Source organism: Anolis sagrei, chromosome 5 (genome assembly GCF_037176765.1).
Source record: "Anolis sagrei isolate rAnoSag1 chromosome 5, rAnoSag1.mat, whole genome shotgun sequence".
Lineage (NCBI taxonomy): Eukaryota > Metazoa > Chordata > Lepidosauria > Squamata > Dactyloidae > Anolis > Anolis sagrei.
Window position 1 is genome coordinate 154,862,216 of NC_090025.1, and position 15,630 is coordinate 154,877,845.

The window sequence follows — 15,630 nt, forward strand, 5'->3', positions numbered from 1 at the left end:
CAACCATTTTGTGACAGGCTCCCTTTGCACATTGCTCTGAGATCCCAGGATCTAATCCCAGATTATTTTCTCATCCCAGATTATCTGGCAGTGGAGTCTCATATAATCCAGTTTAAGTCCGATAATCTGGGATCAGGGCAGTGTAGAAGGGGCTTGTGTTCTGCTAACCTCCAGAGAGAATTAGTGTAATGCATTAGAGGTTGCCCCTGAAAACTGCAGGTACTGTTCAAGTCCCTCACTGCTTTCTACCCATCTCTTCTCCATGTTGGAAAAACAGGTATGCCAAGGGAAAGGCCAAACTAGCATGACTGTCATCTGCTGTCACAACTGGGACAGCCCAGAAACCCCTTCAAACAATCCAGCAACTAGCCCAACAATGTCAATGACACAGCACAAGGCGATTTGTCTTGCTCATAATGAAAATAGCTATTAACTGTGACTTGTGGATGCCATTATTGCTTTAGGAAAGAACTCAAAAGAGCTAAATGATTGGCATGTTTTCACAAAAAGATCCAAGAAAGTACAGATATGGGCTTTTCACAAATACTAAATTATGAAAAGAGGAAAGGAAAGAGCAGTTTGTTTCCAAACATACAATTAGCAAATAATGCTTCCTGTAACATCTCTGAAAATATGGTCTAGACAACATAAAAAATTCCTTACTTTAGTAGTCAAGCCATTGATCTCTCGTTCCGCTTTATGCAGCTTGCCTGTTAAGAGGGTATTTTGCTCATTGCTCATTTGCAGCTCCTTTTCAACACGCTCAAGAAGCAGCTTAACTGACTGTTTTTCTGCCTTAAAAATTAAGAAAGAGATGTTTATATTACCTGTGAGATATAATGCTTGAGGAATGACTTTTGAACTATGATCCTAATATTATTTAGCAGAAAGTAATGAATATCAATAGTATATTCTTTCAATGGGAATATTTGGGGAGGTAGCTTTCCTTTTCAGACTCAAAATTAATTGGTTTCTTTTGGTATCATTCCACTGCACTATCTAGTTTTTATCAATTCCCCTTTTCCTACTATATACTATCAAATGCACAGAGTGGGGCTGTTAGTCTTATACAACAAAGGGCCAACTTGCATCCTTTTTCTTCCTTATCTCCTGTTCTATTTTCCAAATTTGAATAGGACATCAAGTATTCTGTTCTCTATTGCCTGGATTTCTGAAGTATAATTCCTACTGATACATGGTCCAATGCCAACTAGGAAATAGTAAATGTGTATGATTGGTTCCTACCAGTTACTAATCAAATTAGAACTTGCCAAAGGCTTTCATCGCTGGAATAACTGGGTTGCTGTGAGTTTTCTGGCCTATATGGCCATGTTCCAGAAGCATTCTCTCCTGACGTTTCACCAACATCTATGGCAGACATACTATGAGGTTGAGGGGTCTGTTGTAAACTAGATAAGTGAAGTTTATATATCTGTGGAATGTCCAGGGTGGAAGAAAGAACTCTTGCCCACTTGAGGCAAGTGTGAATGTTGCAAATGTCCACTTTGATTAGCATTTAATAGCCTTGCATCTTCAATGTCTGGCTGGCTGCTGCCTGGGGGACTCCTTTGTTGGATTCTCAACAAATCCAACAAATGCTATGTTCAGCAAAGGACAAGAGGGATCCTCTCACCTTTGCAGGAGTCTACTGTATACCATGCAGCTGTGGACAAGTCAACATAGGAACCACCAAATGCAGTGTCCGAAAATGACTCTAGGAACATGAAAGGCACTGCAGACTAATTCAACCAGAGAAGTCAGTCATAGCAGAGCATCTGATGAACCAATATGGACACAGCATATTATTTGAGAACACAGAAATGCTGGACCACTCCAACAACTACATAATGTTGGACTCACGGAGAAGCCATTGAAATCCAAAAACATATGGACAGTTTCGGCAGAAGGAGAGAAACCATGAAGATGAACGGGATCTGGCTACCAGTATTAAAAAAAAACTCGAAAATCAGGAAAGTAAATAAAGAGGTGCACTCAAAAAGCAGGGGAATTCCAGTCAGGGATTAACACCTCCCAAAAGAAGATTTCTCCAGGCAGCAATCAGCCAGGCTTTGAAGCTGCAAACAACTTGGCCCACGTAAACACCTAGGTGGTCATTTGCAACATTCACACCTGTCTGAAGCAAACAGGAGTTCTTTCTCCCACCCTGGACATTCCGCAGATACATAAACTTCACTTATCTAGTTTCCAACAGACACCTCAACCTCTGAGGATGTCTGCCATAGATGTGGGTGAAACGTCAGGAGAGAATGCTTCTGGAACATGGCCATACAGCTCGGAAAATTCACAGCAACCCAAATTAGGACTGCACAAAATATAGAAGTTTCTTTGCTTAACTGCCTCTCAAATTTGGAGTAGTTTATATCCTTCCATCTTGGTGGCAGAACGGGGGTGGGGGGGGGGGGAGTTATCACTTGAACCATATAGTCTTAAGCCGCAGTATAACATATTACAGTACTGCCAATCGTACTTGTAGAATTTTTACTGTTTTATACCTAGGATACAAAGCAAGATAAATATTTATCATTTCAAGCAACAGGCTTGCTTACCAGAGTATTAGAAACATGAATTACAGAATCATATTGTTAGAAGAGACCACATGGGACATTCAGTCCAACCCCCTGCCATGGAGGGAATAAAAGCACCCCCGACAGATGACCATCCTGTTACCCATAAATCAGCAGTGAATTCTCCCACTTCCAATTGAAATAATATTCATGAATAACCTCTATAACATAATTCTATACTTTTTTGTTAATATCATGACACAAAAAATCTTCTAAAATAATTAGCAAATGTACATTTACAATATATTTTCAAGATTGTTGGGAACCAATTTTATCTGCAATTAAGGGAAGAAAACAGTAAACAGAGACAGCCATGTACTGCCCCAATTAATCAATATCCTGATGTGTGTTCATATCTATGGACAGATATTTCATATCCACAGACATAGGAGTATATTCTTTTCTTATGTCCTGTGAACCTTATTTCATACCTCCAGGGATCTGACGGTCCCTTGCATCTCAGCCAGCTGTCGCTGCTGCAACCTCTGCACATTGTCTGCTTGAACACTAGAGTCTTCTCTCTGGGCTCTAATTTCTACTACTTCAGCTTCTAAGCCCTTTACTTTCTGCAGCAGTTGGGTCTTCTCCCTTAACAGAGCTTCCATACGTTTGTTATCTCTTGTAGGATCAACACTGAGTAGCTGATTACGCAGTTCTTCTTTGTCTTTATCTAGTCGTGTTATCTGTAAGTAGTTAAACACAAAGCATTATGGATCCATTCCAGCTGGAGACTGACCACAATACTCAAGTATGGAGGAATCCCATAGGATTCAATCTTGTTCCTTTTCTCCTCCCAACTTCCATAAACTGAGGAAATGTAAGGAATGTGAACTCATCAGTGCTTACCACTCCTTCATTCAACCAAAGCTAAATCTACACTGCCATATAATCCAGTTCAATGCACTTAAATGGGCATTCTGAAGCTAAGTTATATAGCAGTGTAGATCCAGTCCAAACAAAGCTTTCAGAGAAAGATGAAAGTCATACATGGAGTTGCTATTACAAGGACTGATAGTCTCCACACTTAATGTGTGAAGCACTCTAAAACAGTTAAGTTGGTAAGCCCTGAAACCTGAACTATTTTAAAATGGTTAAGTATTTTGGTTCTGAAATGAACATTCAAGACAGATTTTCAGTTAGGAAAATAAATCAATGCATTTTTACAACAAAGTATTTTCACTTTACTATGAATAGCAGTAAAGCAAAATATAATAACAATCATTTACATATTTCATGAGTCTGAGTGCTGATGTGCTGTGCATAACTTGTTCGCCCACTGGTAACAGCATGACATATATTTGAATAACATGCAGAGTAAGCTGAATATGCAGTTCCATAAAGAGTTCACAATACTCTAAAAGACTTGAATTATGGTATTTCAGATATCCTTGGATTCAAAGCTATGTTCACCAATTTCCATTTTAAACTTCAAATTCAAATAAAATTAAGACACTTTTCTTGTGCTAGGAATTACCTCAGATTCATATTTTAATTTATTCTCTTCTAAAATACGAGCATGTTCTTCTCTCTGATGTTCAAACTCTGATTTCACGAAAGTATGTTCATATCGAAGTTTGTTATATTCTGCTCTGTATTTTTCTACTTCCTAAATTAAAAAGAACATGGGTGAATGAACTGAAGAACAAACAGAAGTGAGTAAAAATGTGTAAAATGCCCAACACCACCAGCAATGGACAAATGAAATACCATAGTTAGGGCACAGATCATGAGATCAAGGATAAGTCATTCTGCATACTGTTTAAGCACCACATTTCAATGAGAATGTTGACAAATGAAAAGGGCAGCTAATAGGATTATGCATAATTTTGTTTTTAATTCATATTTAGGATCCAATTTGTTAAATTCGTGCATATGAATCAATATTAGAAACATGCAGCAAAGGTGGAGGGAATTTAGAAATTGAAACACTCACCAATACTTTTCATTAAGATTCTGTAACATTTGGATGCCTCCCAAGGGCAGATTAATTTTCAGTATAAGCATTAAGCAACCTTGGTAAAGCCAAGAACACATAAAGTGCTTTAAAAACCAACCCTTTTTCTTTGGCCTGATTGCCATAAGGAAGGCACTGGGGGTGGGACCAAAGTTAATGAGCGGGAGACTGAGAACACAGCCATCTTAAATTAGTTTGGGAAGGCAAGGCCCCCTGTGGCAGAGAAGGCCCTGCTCTAAACTACATTTGCCAGAATGCAGTGCTCAGCATCAGAAACCCCAATGACACCAGTAGTTTAGAGTCAGTAATAAATAGAATGATTGAATCTGCAAAGAGGACTAAAGTAAGTAAGTAATAGAATAAATATTATACTAATAGCAATCTGTACTAAGTTGAAGTTATGTGGTTGTGTGTCATAAAGACAGATATACATTCAAGGGAATTGCTGTTGTCGCATTTTAGGGGATTAAATTGTTTTTGTCTAAACTTTTTAAATCCCCCAAAAATCTGTAGATGTGTGAATCTTTCTGAAACTTCCATGGATTAGTGCCCTGGTTATCTTGTGCATTGTATGTAAAATTCAAGTAGATCGCTCTTGTAGGGGTTTTTTTAAATGCTGTTTATAAAAACTTTGAAAAATTCCCAAAAATCCATAGATAAGTGAAACATTCTGAAATTTGGTGGGTAACAGTGCGTTCTACCATTGTAGCAAGTTTCATTCCAATAGCTTTAAAAATGAGGGAGAAAGGAGCCTCTGAAGTTTTTCCAATAATAGTAGTTATGTGTAATTACTATAACGAAATAGTAATAAAATTTCGTTACTCTCATTATAATAGCAAATGTTTTACAAATTATATTTTAGAAACACTTTTGAAACAAAGCACCAGCACCTCTCACTTTTGTAATGATTTTTCAATCATTTTTAATGGATCACACAGCCCTAGCAGCTAACAAGTCACAAAAGCAATTCATTTGAAGATCGGAAGCGTTCATTAGGTTTAGGGCTGTTTAAGAACTGATTATATGGGAAGTCTGGACAGATACCTGTCATTTTATGGAATACCATATTTCTACTTACTTCATCCAGCTTTCGAAAGCGTTCTCTCATAGGTGTTTCTAAGTCTTGCTGTATTTGTGCTTTCAACAATTCAAGCTTCTGTGGAGTTATGACCTAAATGTCACCAGAAAAAAATACAAAGTAGCTCAACAGCAGTTGCAACAAAGAATATGTGTTTGAAAGTAGATAATGTTTACTCTTTGTATCCTGCTGTTACCAAATAAAATTCCATTGCCATCTGGTTACATTGCACATTCCTGAAGTACTGAAACTGGTAGCAAACAAAGAAGTCACAGTCCTCCTTTGAACCACTGACTAGATAACAAGATTCTCTTCACTTGATCACGAACTGGAGCTAATGGGAATAAGTCGTGCTTAACTGAGTGATGGTCACTTCTGAACAAGTGTTAGATTGCACACTCACAAGATTGTACTGGACAATTTCTGCCACAAAGGCTGTTTTTGAGAGTATATGAACATTTGTTCACAACATTTAACTGTCATTATGAAGAAAAATCAATTCTGAAAGCTAGCATGTTGAACAAGAAGTGGGTATATTCAGATTTATTCAGATTTAAAGTCCTAAAAAAGGTATAATTTAGACTAGAGTAACCCCAACAAGAACTGAAAACACTTTTTTCAAAGCTTTGTATTTTCATAGCAAACTACATTATTTACTAGATCAAAGAAAGCAAGTCAGAAAAACTGAAACACTTTTCTAGGAAGCATATAACTCTTTTCTGATTTAATCAATATCTCTCTTAGCACTTTACTAAAAAAATACAAATTAAGCTGCATAAAATCAGTTCATGGAGCAACTGTTCCATGTATTCCATATTAACAAGACACAATGAAACTAGTTCCATGAGGCCAAATGCAGCTAAGATTTCTTTTGAAATAGCAACATGCAATGCTTAAGGATAAGTTGCTATTAACTGAGTCATAGAATCAAAGAGTTGGAAGAGACCTCATGGGCCATCCAGTCCAACCCCCTGCCAAGAAGCAGGAATATTGCATTCAAATCACCCCTGACAGATGGCCATCCAGCCTCTGTTTAAAAGCTTCCAAAGAAATAGAGTCCATTTAAAATAAGTTTGAATTTAGTATGGAAATTCTACATCCAAAGAAGGAAAAAGAGGAGATACACACTGGCTTACACTGCATGACCTGAAGCATTTCTTTAACTATTAGGTGGGTGTTAATTTAAAAAATCCAGACACAATGGAAAATAATAAAATGAGGGCTAAAATGTATGGCAAACTAATGCAAAAGTTTGATGTTCACAAAACCATGTTGAAAGCATACCTGCATCTTTAATTCCTCTATTTCTCTAGTTTTGGCCAATAGTTCCTCTCTGAGTTCAGCAAGCAGAAGCTGAAATTTTTCGTGAATAGTTTGTTTTTCATGCAACAGCTGTTTGAGCTCATTTTGCAATTTCGTATATTCATCGAGTAACCTGCAAGGGGAAATAACCATAAATGTTGTTTTGTTTTCTATCTACAGAGTACATATTTATATGGCACAATTTTACATATACAAAATAGAGGAAGCATGACAACTAGGACTATTAAATGAAGAGATGAGGCTAGAGTAATATCAAAATTAGCAGATTTAATGTTCTCTTCCTAGTTTTAAGTATCTTCAAACTACAAAAATAATAATTGCCCCAAAGCAGCGATTTCCTGTCTCCTGAACACCTAATATTGAGAATTGCTGCAATCAATTTACTTACACAACTACCTCATAACTTGTTTTCAGTACTGAATGTATTCATTACTGAAAGTTAGCAACAGCAAAGGAAAATCTTTCTTGCCTTTTCAATTTACAGTGAAAAAGAAAAGAAAGGCCCCTACTATACCTTGTATGTTCTGCTTTTAGAGTTTGATAATTAGTTTTATGATGTTCACATCGTATCCTCTCATCAATTAACAGTTTCTGCACTTCCGCATGTGAGTTAGCAACATCAGCATTTCCACCCACTGAAGAAAGGATGTTTGGCAAGGTATCCATTCTGACAGGAAGCGAATGAGATGACAACCAAGCAAAATCGCTGTCAGCACAAGCCTGCTACTGTCATAGAGACGGCTTTCTCTCCAGTTGGCATCCCTAGAGGACAAATTACCTGCAAAAACAGAAAAGCACCCAATTAGTTGTTAATATATTCATAATTTAAAGGGCTCCTCTTTAAATCTGAGTTGAAGCTCTTCATAATTTCTTTGACAACTGTGCAATTATATTTTTGGTTGGTTTCATTTTCAAAACCACCTCATTAAACCAAATATATAAACTAGCAATGAAAATAACTCTTTATTACTTGAACTTTCTTTCTGTGCCATACTGTTGGGAGGTCCCTTTGGGCCAAAAGATCTGTTCCATGTGTGAAAGATAGCCAAACTGTTTTACCTCATGGTGAAAATGTATCCTACTTAATGATAAGTGCAGCAGCTACCATTATACTAACCTATCAACAGAAGTAGCAGAGTGCTTTATCATGTAATGTTAAAACTTGCCTGGAGCAAAACAAAACAAAACAAAAACAAAAACCAACTTTAAATGCCAGTAAGGCCTTCTCACAATATAAGCTTATCTTGAATGTTGTGTTATAAAGTAAATTGCACCCTAAAAAGCAGGACATACATATCATCCATAATATTTTTTTTTATTCAAGTATTTCATCAAGCAAATAACATCACCATTTAGTGCTCTTAATATGCCCACTCAAAGAAATGCAGGGGCCTAAGTGTTGCCAGAAAGCTAGCAGCAAAAAATCCAAATCTGCAACTAACACTGTAAGACCATTTAAAATACTGAACTGAAACAACACATGGGAAAATTCCTTTAATAGAAATTTCATCCACATAAATGACTGCTATGTTAAACATGTTTACAAGTCGTTAAATTGCTTTTAAATCTTACTATTTTGACGAATGTTTATAGTTATTGGCAGAGAAAAATAGCATATAACGAAACAAATTTTAGGATTATACTGACATCTTCTGGGAAATTTCAAAACATTCAAATGGTATGCGAAGTAATTTTTCTAGACACATTACTCCACATTTTTTGTGTCAGGAGTGATATGAGAAACTGCAAGTCACTTCTGGTGTGAGAGAATTGGCCGTCTGCAAGGACATTGCCCAGGGGACGCCCGGATGTTTTATCATCCTTTGGGAGGCTTCTCTCCTGTCCCTGCTTGAGAAGCTGGAGCTGACAGACAGCTGACCCCGCTCACTGGATTCGAACCGCTAACCTTTCGGTTAGCAGTCCTACCGGCACAAGGGTTTAACTCATTGCGCCACCGGGAGCTCCATTTGAAAAATTAAGTGATTGCCTAATAATATCTATTTTTAAAATGTCAATGGAAGTAACAATATAAGTAGCATGGCACAAATAGTTCTGCAATCACTTTTTAACAGATTTCTAGATAACGTATCTTTATCTATAATGGTATTAAGGTAGCAACCCCTGCAATTTGCTTTGCAACTGTCTAACAGACTAAACAGATCCTGCCCAGGGAATCATTTTCTTAAGAAATATATAGCAATAAAATAATAATGAAGCTGTTTGTACCTGTATGCCATTCCTATACAAGAAAGTATTTGCAACATCTATCAACAGGCAAATTACATCAGAGTAACAACTTGCAAAAACCATTCCTGATAGCATTTACACATTTCTTTAGGACAGTGGTTCTCAACCTGTGGGTTCCCAGGTGTTTTGACCTACAATTCCCAGAAATCCTAGCCAGTTTTCCAGCTGTTCGGATTTCTGGGAGTTGAAGGTCAAAACAACTGGTGACCCACAGGTTGAGAACCACTGTTTTAGAGATGTAGGAATCTTTCAGTTAAAGCATCTGCTTCAATAAATATTTTTGGAAAGACATTTCCCCTGAAGTGTAGCTCTTTTTTGCTGAGGTATAATAGTAATGCCATCAACTTCATTTTCCACTTATCAGTTCCATTGAGAAAAAAATCTGATTGGCAATTGAACATTCTATTTCACTGAAACAGTGATTACAATATAATACCCTTCTAGGATGGTGAATGGTGTAGCACCATAATCTTACATATAGCTAAGATAGAAACCACATTTCACTTTGTTGGCCTTACTCTCATATGATTACAGCTCAGAAATTAAAATGGTCCAGGATAGTGTGGTGCAATAAATGAGTTTTTATTTAATTTACATCCCATCTTTCTCTATGCATAAGATGCATGATGGACAAAACAGTCTGGCTTCAGACCGGGACATGGTACTGAGACAGTCTTGGTCGCCTTAGTGGATGATCTGCGCCGGGAGCTCGACAGGGGGAGTGTGTCCCTGTTGGTGCTGCTGGACCTCTCAGCGGCCTTCGATACCGTCGACCACGGTATCCTTCTGGAGTGCCTTGCGGGGATGGGTCTCGGGGGCACTGTTTTACAGTGTTTCCGGTCATTCCTGGAGGGTCGCTCCCAGGTGTTATTGGGAGACACCTGTTCAACCCCACAACCCTTGTCGTGTGGGGTTCCTCAGGGCTCAATACTGTCCCCCATGCTGTTTAATATCTACATGAAGCCGCTGGGTGAGATCATCCGGAGTTTCGGGGTACGGTGTCATCTGTACGCAGATGATGTCCAACTCTGTCACTCCTTTCCACCTGCTACTAAGGAGGCTGTCGAGGTCCTGAACCGGTGCCTGGCCGCTGTAACGGTCTGGATGAGGGCGAACAAATTGAAATTGAATCCAGACAAGACAGAGGTACTCCTGGTCAGTCACAAGGCCGAACAGGGTATAGGGTTACAGCCTGTGCTGGATGGGGTCGCACTCCCCTTGAAGGCGCAGGTTCACAGCTTGGGTGTGATCCTGGATTCATCGCTGAGCCTGGAGCCCCAGGTCTCGGCGGTGACCAGGGGAGCATTTGCACAGCTTAGGCTCGTGCGCCAGCTGCGCCCGTATCTTGGGAAGTCTGACTTGGCCACGGTAGTCCACGCTCTGGTTACATCCCGCTTAGACTACTGCAACGCGCTCTACGTGGGGTTGCCTTTGAAGACGGCCCGGAAGCTCCAACTGCTCCAACGTGCGGCAGCCATGATACTAACAGGAGCGGGACGTAGGGAGCATACAACCCCCCTGCTGTACCAGCTCCACTGGCTGCCGATCTGCTACCAGGCTCAATTCAAGGTGCTGGCATTGGCCTATAAAGCCCTAAACGGTTCTGGCCCAAAATACCTAACTGACCGCCTCTCGGCCTATGAGCCCACAAGGACTTTGAGATCTTCCGGGGAGGCCCTGCTCTCGATCCCGCCTGCCTCACAGGCACGGCTGGTGGGGACGAGAGATAGGGCCTTCTCGGTGGTGGCTCCTCGGCTGTGGAACACCCTTCCCGTGGACATCAGGCTAGCCCCCACCCTGCTAATATTCCGCAGGAAGTTAAAGACCTGGCTATTTAAGAAGGCATTTGATCAATAAGTGCAATGACTGGCAATTGACCATAGGAATGGAACAGCGAAAATGAGATCGGATTGTGGCTTGACGATGAGACGATTCGGAATGTAGTAGTAATTTTGTAGTAATGTTGTTGTCTGATAAGATGTTTTTATGATTATGATGAATTGTACACTGTTTTGCACTATGCTTTGTAGATTGCACTTGTTTTTCTTCATGTTGTACATCGCAATGAGTCGCCCTTGGGGCTGAGAATTGCGGTATATAAGCGCAGTAAATAAATAAATAAATAAAACACTTCAACTAAAAATGCAATAAAAATGCTTAGTACAAAAGTAAACATAAAATTAAACCAGTTTCTATTTTTTTTAAAAAAAGTAAAATGTAATAAAATAAACACAACTCTCACCTATACCTAGAAAAAGCTCTTTATTTATTTATTTACAGTTCTTATATTCCACCCTTCTCACCCCGCAGGGGACTCAGGGCGGATTACAGTAAACACATATATGGCAAACATTCAATGCCAGTTTGACAAACAACATTTAACACACAAATACACCGAGGCTATTTAACTTTTTTCTGGCCGCCAGGGGAGCTGCTGCTTTTCATCATCCATCAATGACACCGATGAAGTTCTTCCGCATTCCACATTCCCCGGAGTCTTTTTTCTTTATGGCCTCATAAATTAGTTAAATTTATCTTTCTGCAACAATGTATCAAAAACAAAATGCCTCTAAGTAAAAAGGTTTTTACTTGTTAGTGAAAAGACATTAGGGAAAGCAGGGTTTAAATCCTCAGCAATGAGAGGCATTCGGTCTGTCACACTTTTTGAGTCCCTGGTGGCACAATGGGTTAAACCCTTGTGCCGTCAGGACTACTGACAGAAAGGGTGGCGGTTCAAATCTGGGAAGCAGGGTGAGCAGTCAATTCTCTCACACCAGAAGCAACTTGCAGTTTCTCAAGTTGCTCCTGACACATACAAAAAAAACAAACCCTTTTTGAGGTGAACTTACCTCCCAAGGCCGTTGTGCAGATAAAAATGAGATGGAGAATCATCTATGCCATCTGGAGATCCTGGGGGGCGGGGTTAAAATAAAATATAACAAGTTATTAAAAATTGGGTAGAATTAGCATTAGCGTCAAGAGACTGACTATACTTAATGCTCATTTTACCTATACCATGTTGCAAAGCTTTGCTTGCCACAAAACAGTAAAAAAAATACATCTCATAGAAAAGGCACCTGACATGTGTCAACACTCCAAGTGAATCCACTCAATTTATTTATTTATTTATGACATTTATATGCCACCCTTCTCACCTCGAAGAGGATTCAGAGTGGCTTACAAGTAATATACAATACAATAAATACACTATCTTCCTGAACCCCTCTCTTTACTCTGGTCCCAGAGCAGCAGTTGGTGTTGAGGGGAGGGGCTCCCAACTGATGATACTGAAGACAAGATGGCACTGTCTTCTTGGCCCCTCTCTTTACTCTGGTTCCAGAGAAGCAGTTAGTGTTCCCATCTGATGACACTGAAGCCTTAATCATCTCAGCATCTTTATTAGACATGTCACATGCTGGACCTCTGTAGCCACAGATTCAACTATTTTGGCTTGGAAAATATTTCTAAAAAGTCCAAAAGCAGATCTTGATTCTTTAATATGTGTGTGTGTGTGTATATATATATATGAATGACACCATTTTACTACTCCATTGGATGTAATGGGACTTGAGCCTCTATGGATTTTTTTTTTATCTAAAGAGGAGAAGTGCCCTGGCACCAAACCCCAGCCGATACCAAGGGACCACTGTACTCAATAGCACCACTGGAAAGTCAGTGACATGGAGGAGCTCCATTAGGAATTTATGATTAGGCTATGAACAAGGATAGATAAATTGGCTTAAAGGCTTCATAGTGGTTCAGTGTTAGAAGTCAGGATGAAGAGTGCAAAAGTGTGGGGAAGAGGTTTTATTTTGTATGGGATATGGGTTTGGGGTGTGTGTATGGTCTGTAATACATCATCTGTTGCTGTTTGAATGTTATGGTAAATTCTTATATTATTAAAAATTAAATTATAACCCTAACTGGAAAATACAACATATTAAATACACACACAAAAAATTATACCATGCAACCATTAAAAAAGTTCATTTTTTCTGTTTAACTGTTTGCTACTTACTTTGAAAGTAGTGGTTATACTCCAGAAACTGCCACAAACTATGGCTCCTTCCACACTGTCCTATATTCCAGAATCTGATCCCAGATTATATGTTTATTTCACATTATCGGGCAGCACAGGTTCATATAAACTGGGTTCAAAGCTGATATTCTAGAATCAGATCCTGGGGTGTGGAACAGAGTAGATCCAGCCAATGCTGAATTAGTTGAGACTCTGAGACATTCACTGAAAAACTATAGCAAAATATGCTGCAGGATGTCCCACCAAAACAAAGTTTTTGCAGTTTAAGATTTTTTCCCCATGTTTTTATGATAGAATTTATAAGGAAATGACATTTATAACAGAGGAACAAAAATCGCATTGCATAGTGTTGTCATTTTTTTTTTGTCGTGTCAGTAGCAACCGCTCCTGTTGTGAGAGAATTGGCCGTCTGCAAGGACATTGCCCAGGGGACGCCTGGATGATTTTGATGTTTTATCATCCTTGTGGGAGGCTTCTCTCATGTCCCCGCATGAGGAGCTGGAGCTAATAGAGGGAGCTCATCCACCTCTCCCTGGATTCAAACCTGCGACCTGTTGGTCTTCAGTCCTGCCGGCACAGTGCTTTAACCCACTGCGCCACCAGGGGCTCCGGTGTTGTCATGAAATAATGGTTTTCTGAAACATGACTGGATTTACATATTGCTATTAAAATTCATAATACCAATAAATACTGTAGAGCATATATTATGAGATATACATTAGTGTAACGTAGTGGTGACCACGTGCATCTACAGCAGGCATGGGCAAACGTGGGTCCTCCAGGTGTTTTGGACTTTAACTCCCAGAATTCCTATCAGCCTCGGGCCCTTTCCTTTTCCCCCACAGCCCCCCTTAAACTGAGGAGGGAAAGAAAGGGCCTGAGGCTGTTAGGAATGGTGGGAGTTGGAGTCCAAAATACCTGGAGGGCCCAAGTTTGCCCATGCTTTGATCTACAGTATAGAATTAATATAAAATTAAAATGACACCACTTTTAAATGCTACGGCTCAATGAGATGGACTCCTGGGAATTGTAGTTTCACAAGGTCTTCTCTGCAAAACAGCGCTGGTGTTTCGCCAAAGGACAACTCCCAGGATTCCACAGCAGTTAAAAACGATTTGGAACTGAATTAATTTTACAGTGTGACCAGGAAGAAGAAAAATCACGACCTGGGTTTGGAAGATTCCCCTGGCCTGCCTCACAGGGCTGTTGGGTGACTACAGGCCGAAAGGGCCTCGCGACTAGGCTAGGCGCTCCTTCTGAACAATCAGACAATCCAAAGGAAAGGCTAGGCTCACCCAGGCCGGAAGGGAGTAAGGGTAGTATGGGCTCCTCTCCTGCCTTCCCTTTTCAGGCTCCTTCCTTCGCCTCAACCGCCTCTCGCTTACTTCGGCTGTTTAAAAATGGCGCCTCAGCCCCACTCGCCCCGCCCCCTTGGCTTGAGCCCTCTCGGGACCCGTAGAGGCGCCGCCTACCTTGCCATTCCCCGAGCTGTAGGCACGAACCCTCCACCGGTCAAGCTTTCCGGCGGCCCCGGAGCATGATGGGAACGCGGAAGAAGCCGGGCAGGGGGCGCGAGGCGGCGCGCGAAGCCCAGAGTGGGCGGGGTTTGTGCCGTGGCACGCAGAGCTGAGCCAATAGCAGAGGAGGGGGGCGTGGCTTTGTGTTCAGCTTCTTTTTCAGCTCTAACGGCAGTCAGTTAAATGACAGTTGGGTTCTATACGTTTCTTACCTTTTGTCTTCAAAGGCGGCTAGTTGGGTCTTGCTTTTGTACATTTATAATGGCTGCCTTGGAGTTAACATGGAGAGAGTAAGTGGAGTCTAATGACTGGATTCTGGGGTGCATTCTAAACTATAGAATTAATACAGTTTGATGTAAGACATGTCTGTTTCAACAGGCCTTTGATCTTTGATATTGCTGTTTTTAAATTGTTTTTAAATTGTTTTTAAATTGTGTTAGATTTTAGCCTGTTCTTGTAAGCTGCTCCAAGCTCCAGGGGAGTGGCAGCATATAAGTTTGAATAATAATAAATAAATAATAAATAAAATAATCTAATCGCCTCTCAACAAAAAATTGCCCCAGGCACTGCCAGGTCATCAAATGCTAATCAAGGTGGTCAGTTGAAACACTCACACCTAGCTCCAGCAGACAAGAGTTCTTTGTCCCACCCTGGTCATTCCACAGATATTTAAACCCTTTTCCCTAGTTCCAACAGGCCTCACTACCTCTGAGGATGCTTGCCATCGATGTAGGCGAAACGTCAGGAGAGAATGCCTCTAGAACATGACCATATAACCCAAAAAAACCTACAACAACCCAATACAGTTTTAACTGCCATGGCTCAGTGCTAAGGAATTCTGAGAGTTGTTTGTTGTTCATTGTTCAGTCGCTTCCAACTCTTCGTGA

At 40.1% G+C, this 15,630-nt stretch overlaps 1 protein-coding gene across 6 annotated transcripts in view; it reads right to left on the reverse strand.

Moving 5' to 3' along the window:
• The window catches only part of CEP83 (centrosomal protein 83), a 32,795-nt gene extending 18,002 nt beyond the window's left edge, over nucleotides 1-14,793 (reverse strand). For 3 of the 6 annotated variants that reach the window (XR_009631586.2, XM_060777314.2, XM_060777317.2), the window contains exons 1-8: nucleotides 14,522-14,677; nucleotides 12,037-12,097; nucleotides 7,455-7,718; nucleotides 6,902-7,052; nucleotides 5,618-5,710; nucleotides 4,060-4,191; nucleotides 3,017-3,268; nucleotides 664-795 (exon numbers count right to left, since the gene is read on the reverse strand). Coding sequence is in view for 5 of the 6 variants with exons in the window: in XM_060777314.2 (XP_060633297.2) it covers nucleotides 664-795; nucleotides 3,017-3,268; nucleotides 4,060-4,191; nucleotides 5,618-5,710; nucleotides 6,902-7,052; nucleotides 7,455-7,606 (912 nt within the window). In the remaining variant the exon portion in view is untranslated. Of the gene's footprint in view, nucleotides 1-663; nucleotides 796-3,016; nucleotides 3,269-4,059; nucleotides 4,192-5,617; nucleotides 5,711-6,901; nucleotides 7,053-7,454; nucleotides 7,719-12,036; nucleotides 12,098-14,521; nucleotides 14,678-14,698 lie in introns of those variants that run through there. The other 3 variants (XM_060777316.2, XM_060777312.2, XM_060777313.2) reach the window with 2 other exon arrangements.
• Between the last annotated feature and the right edge of the window lie 837 nt (nucleotides 14,794-15,630).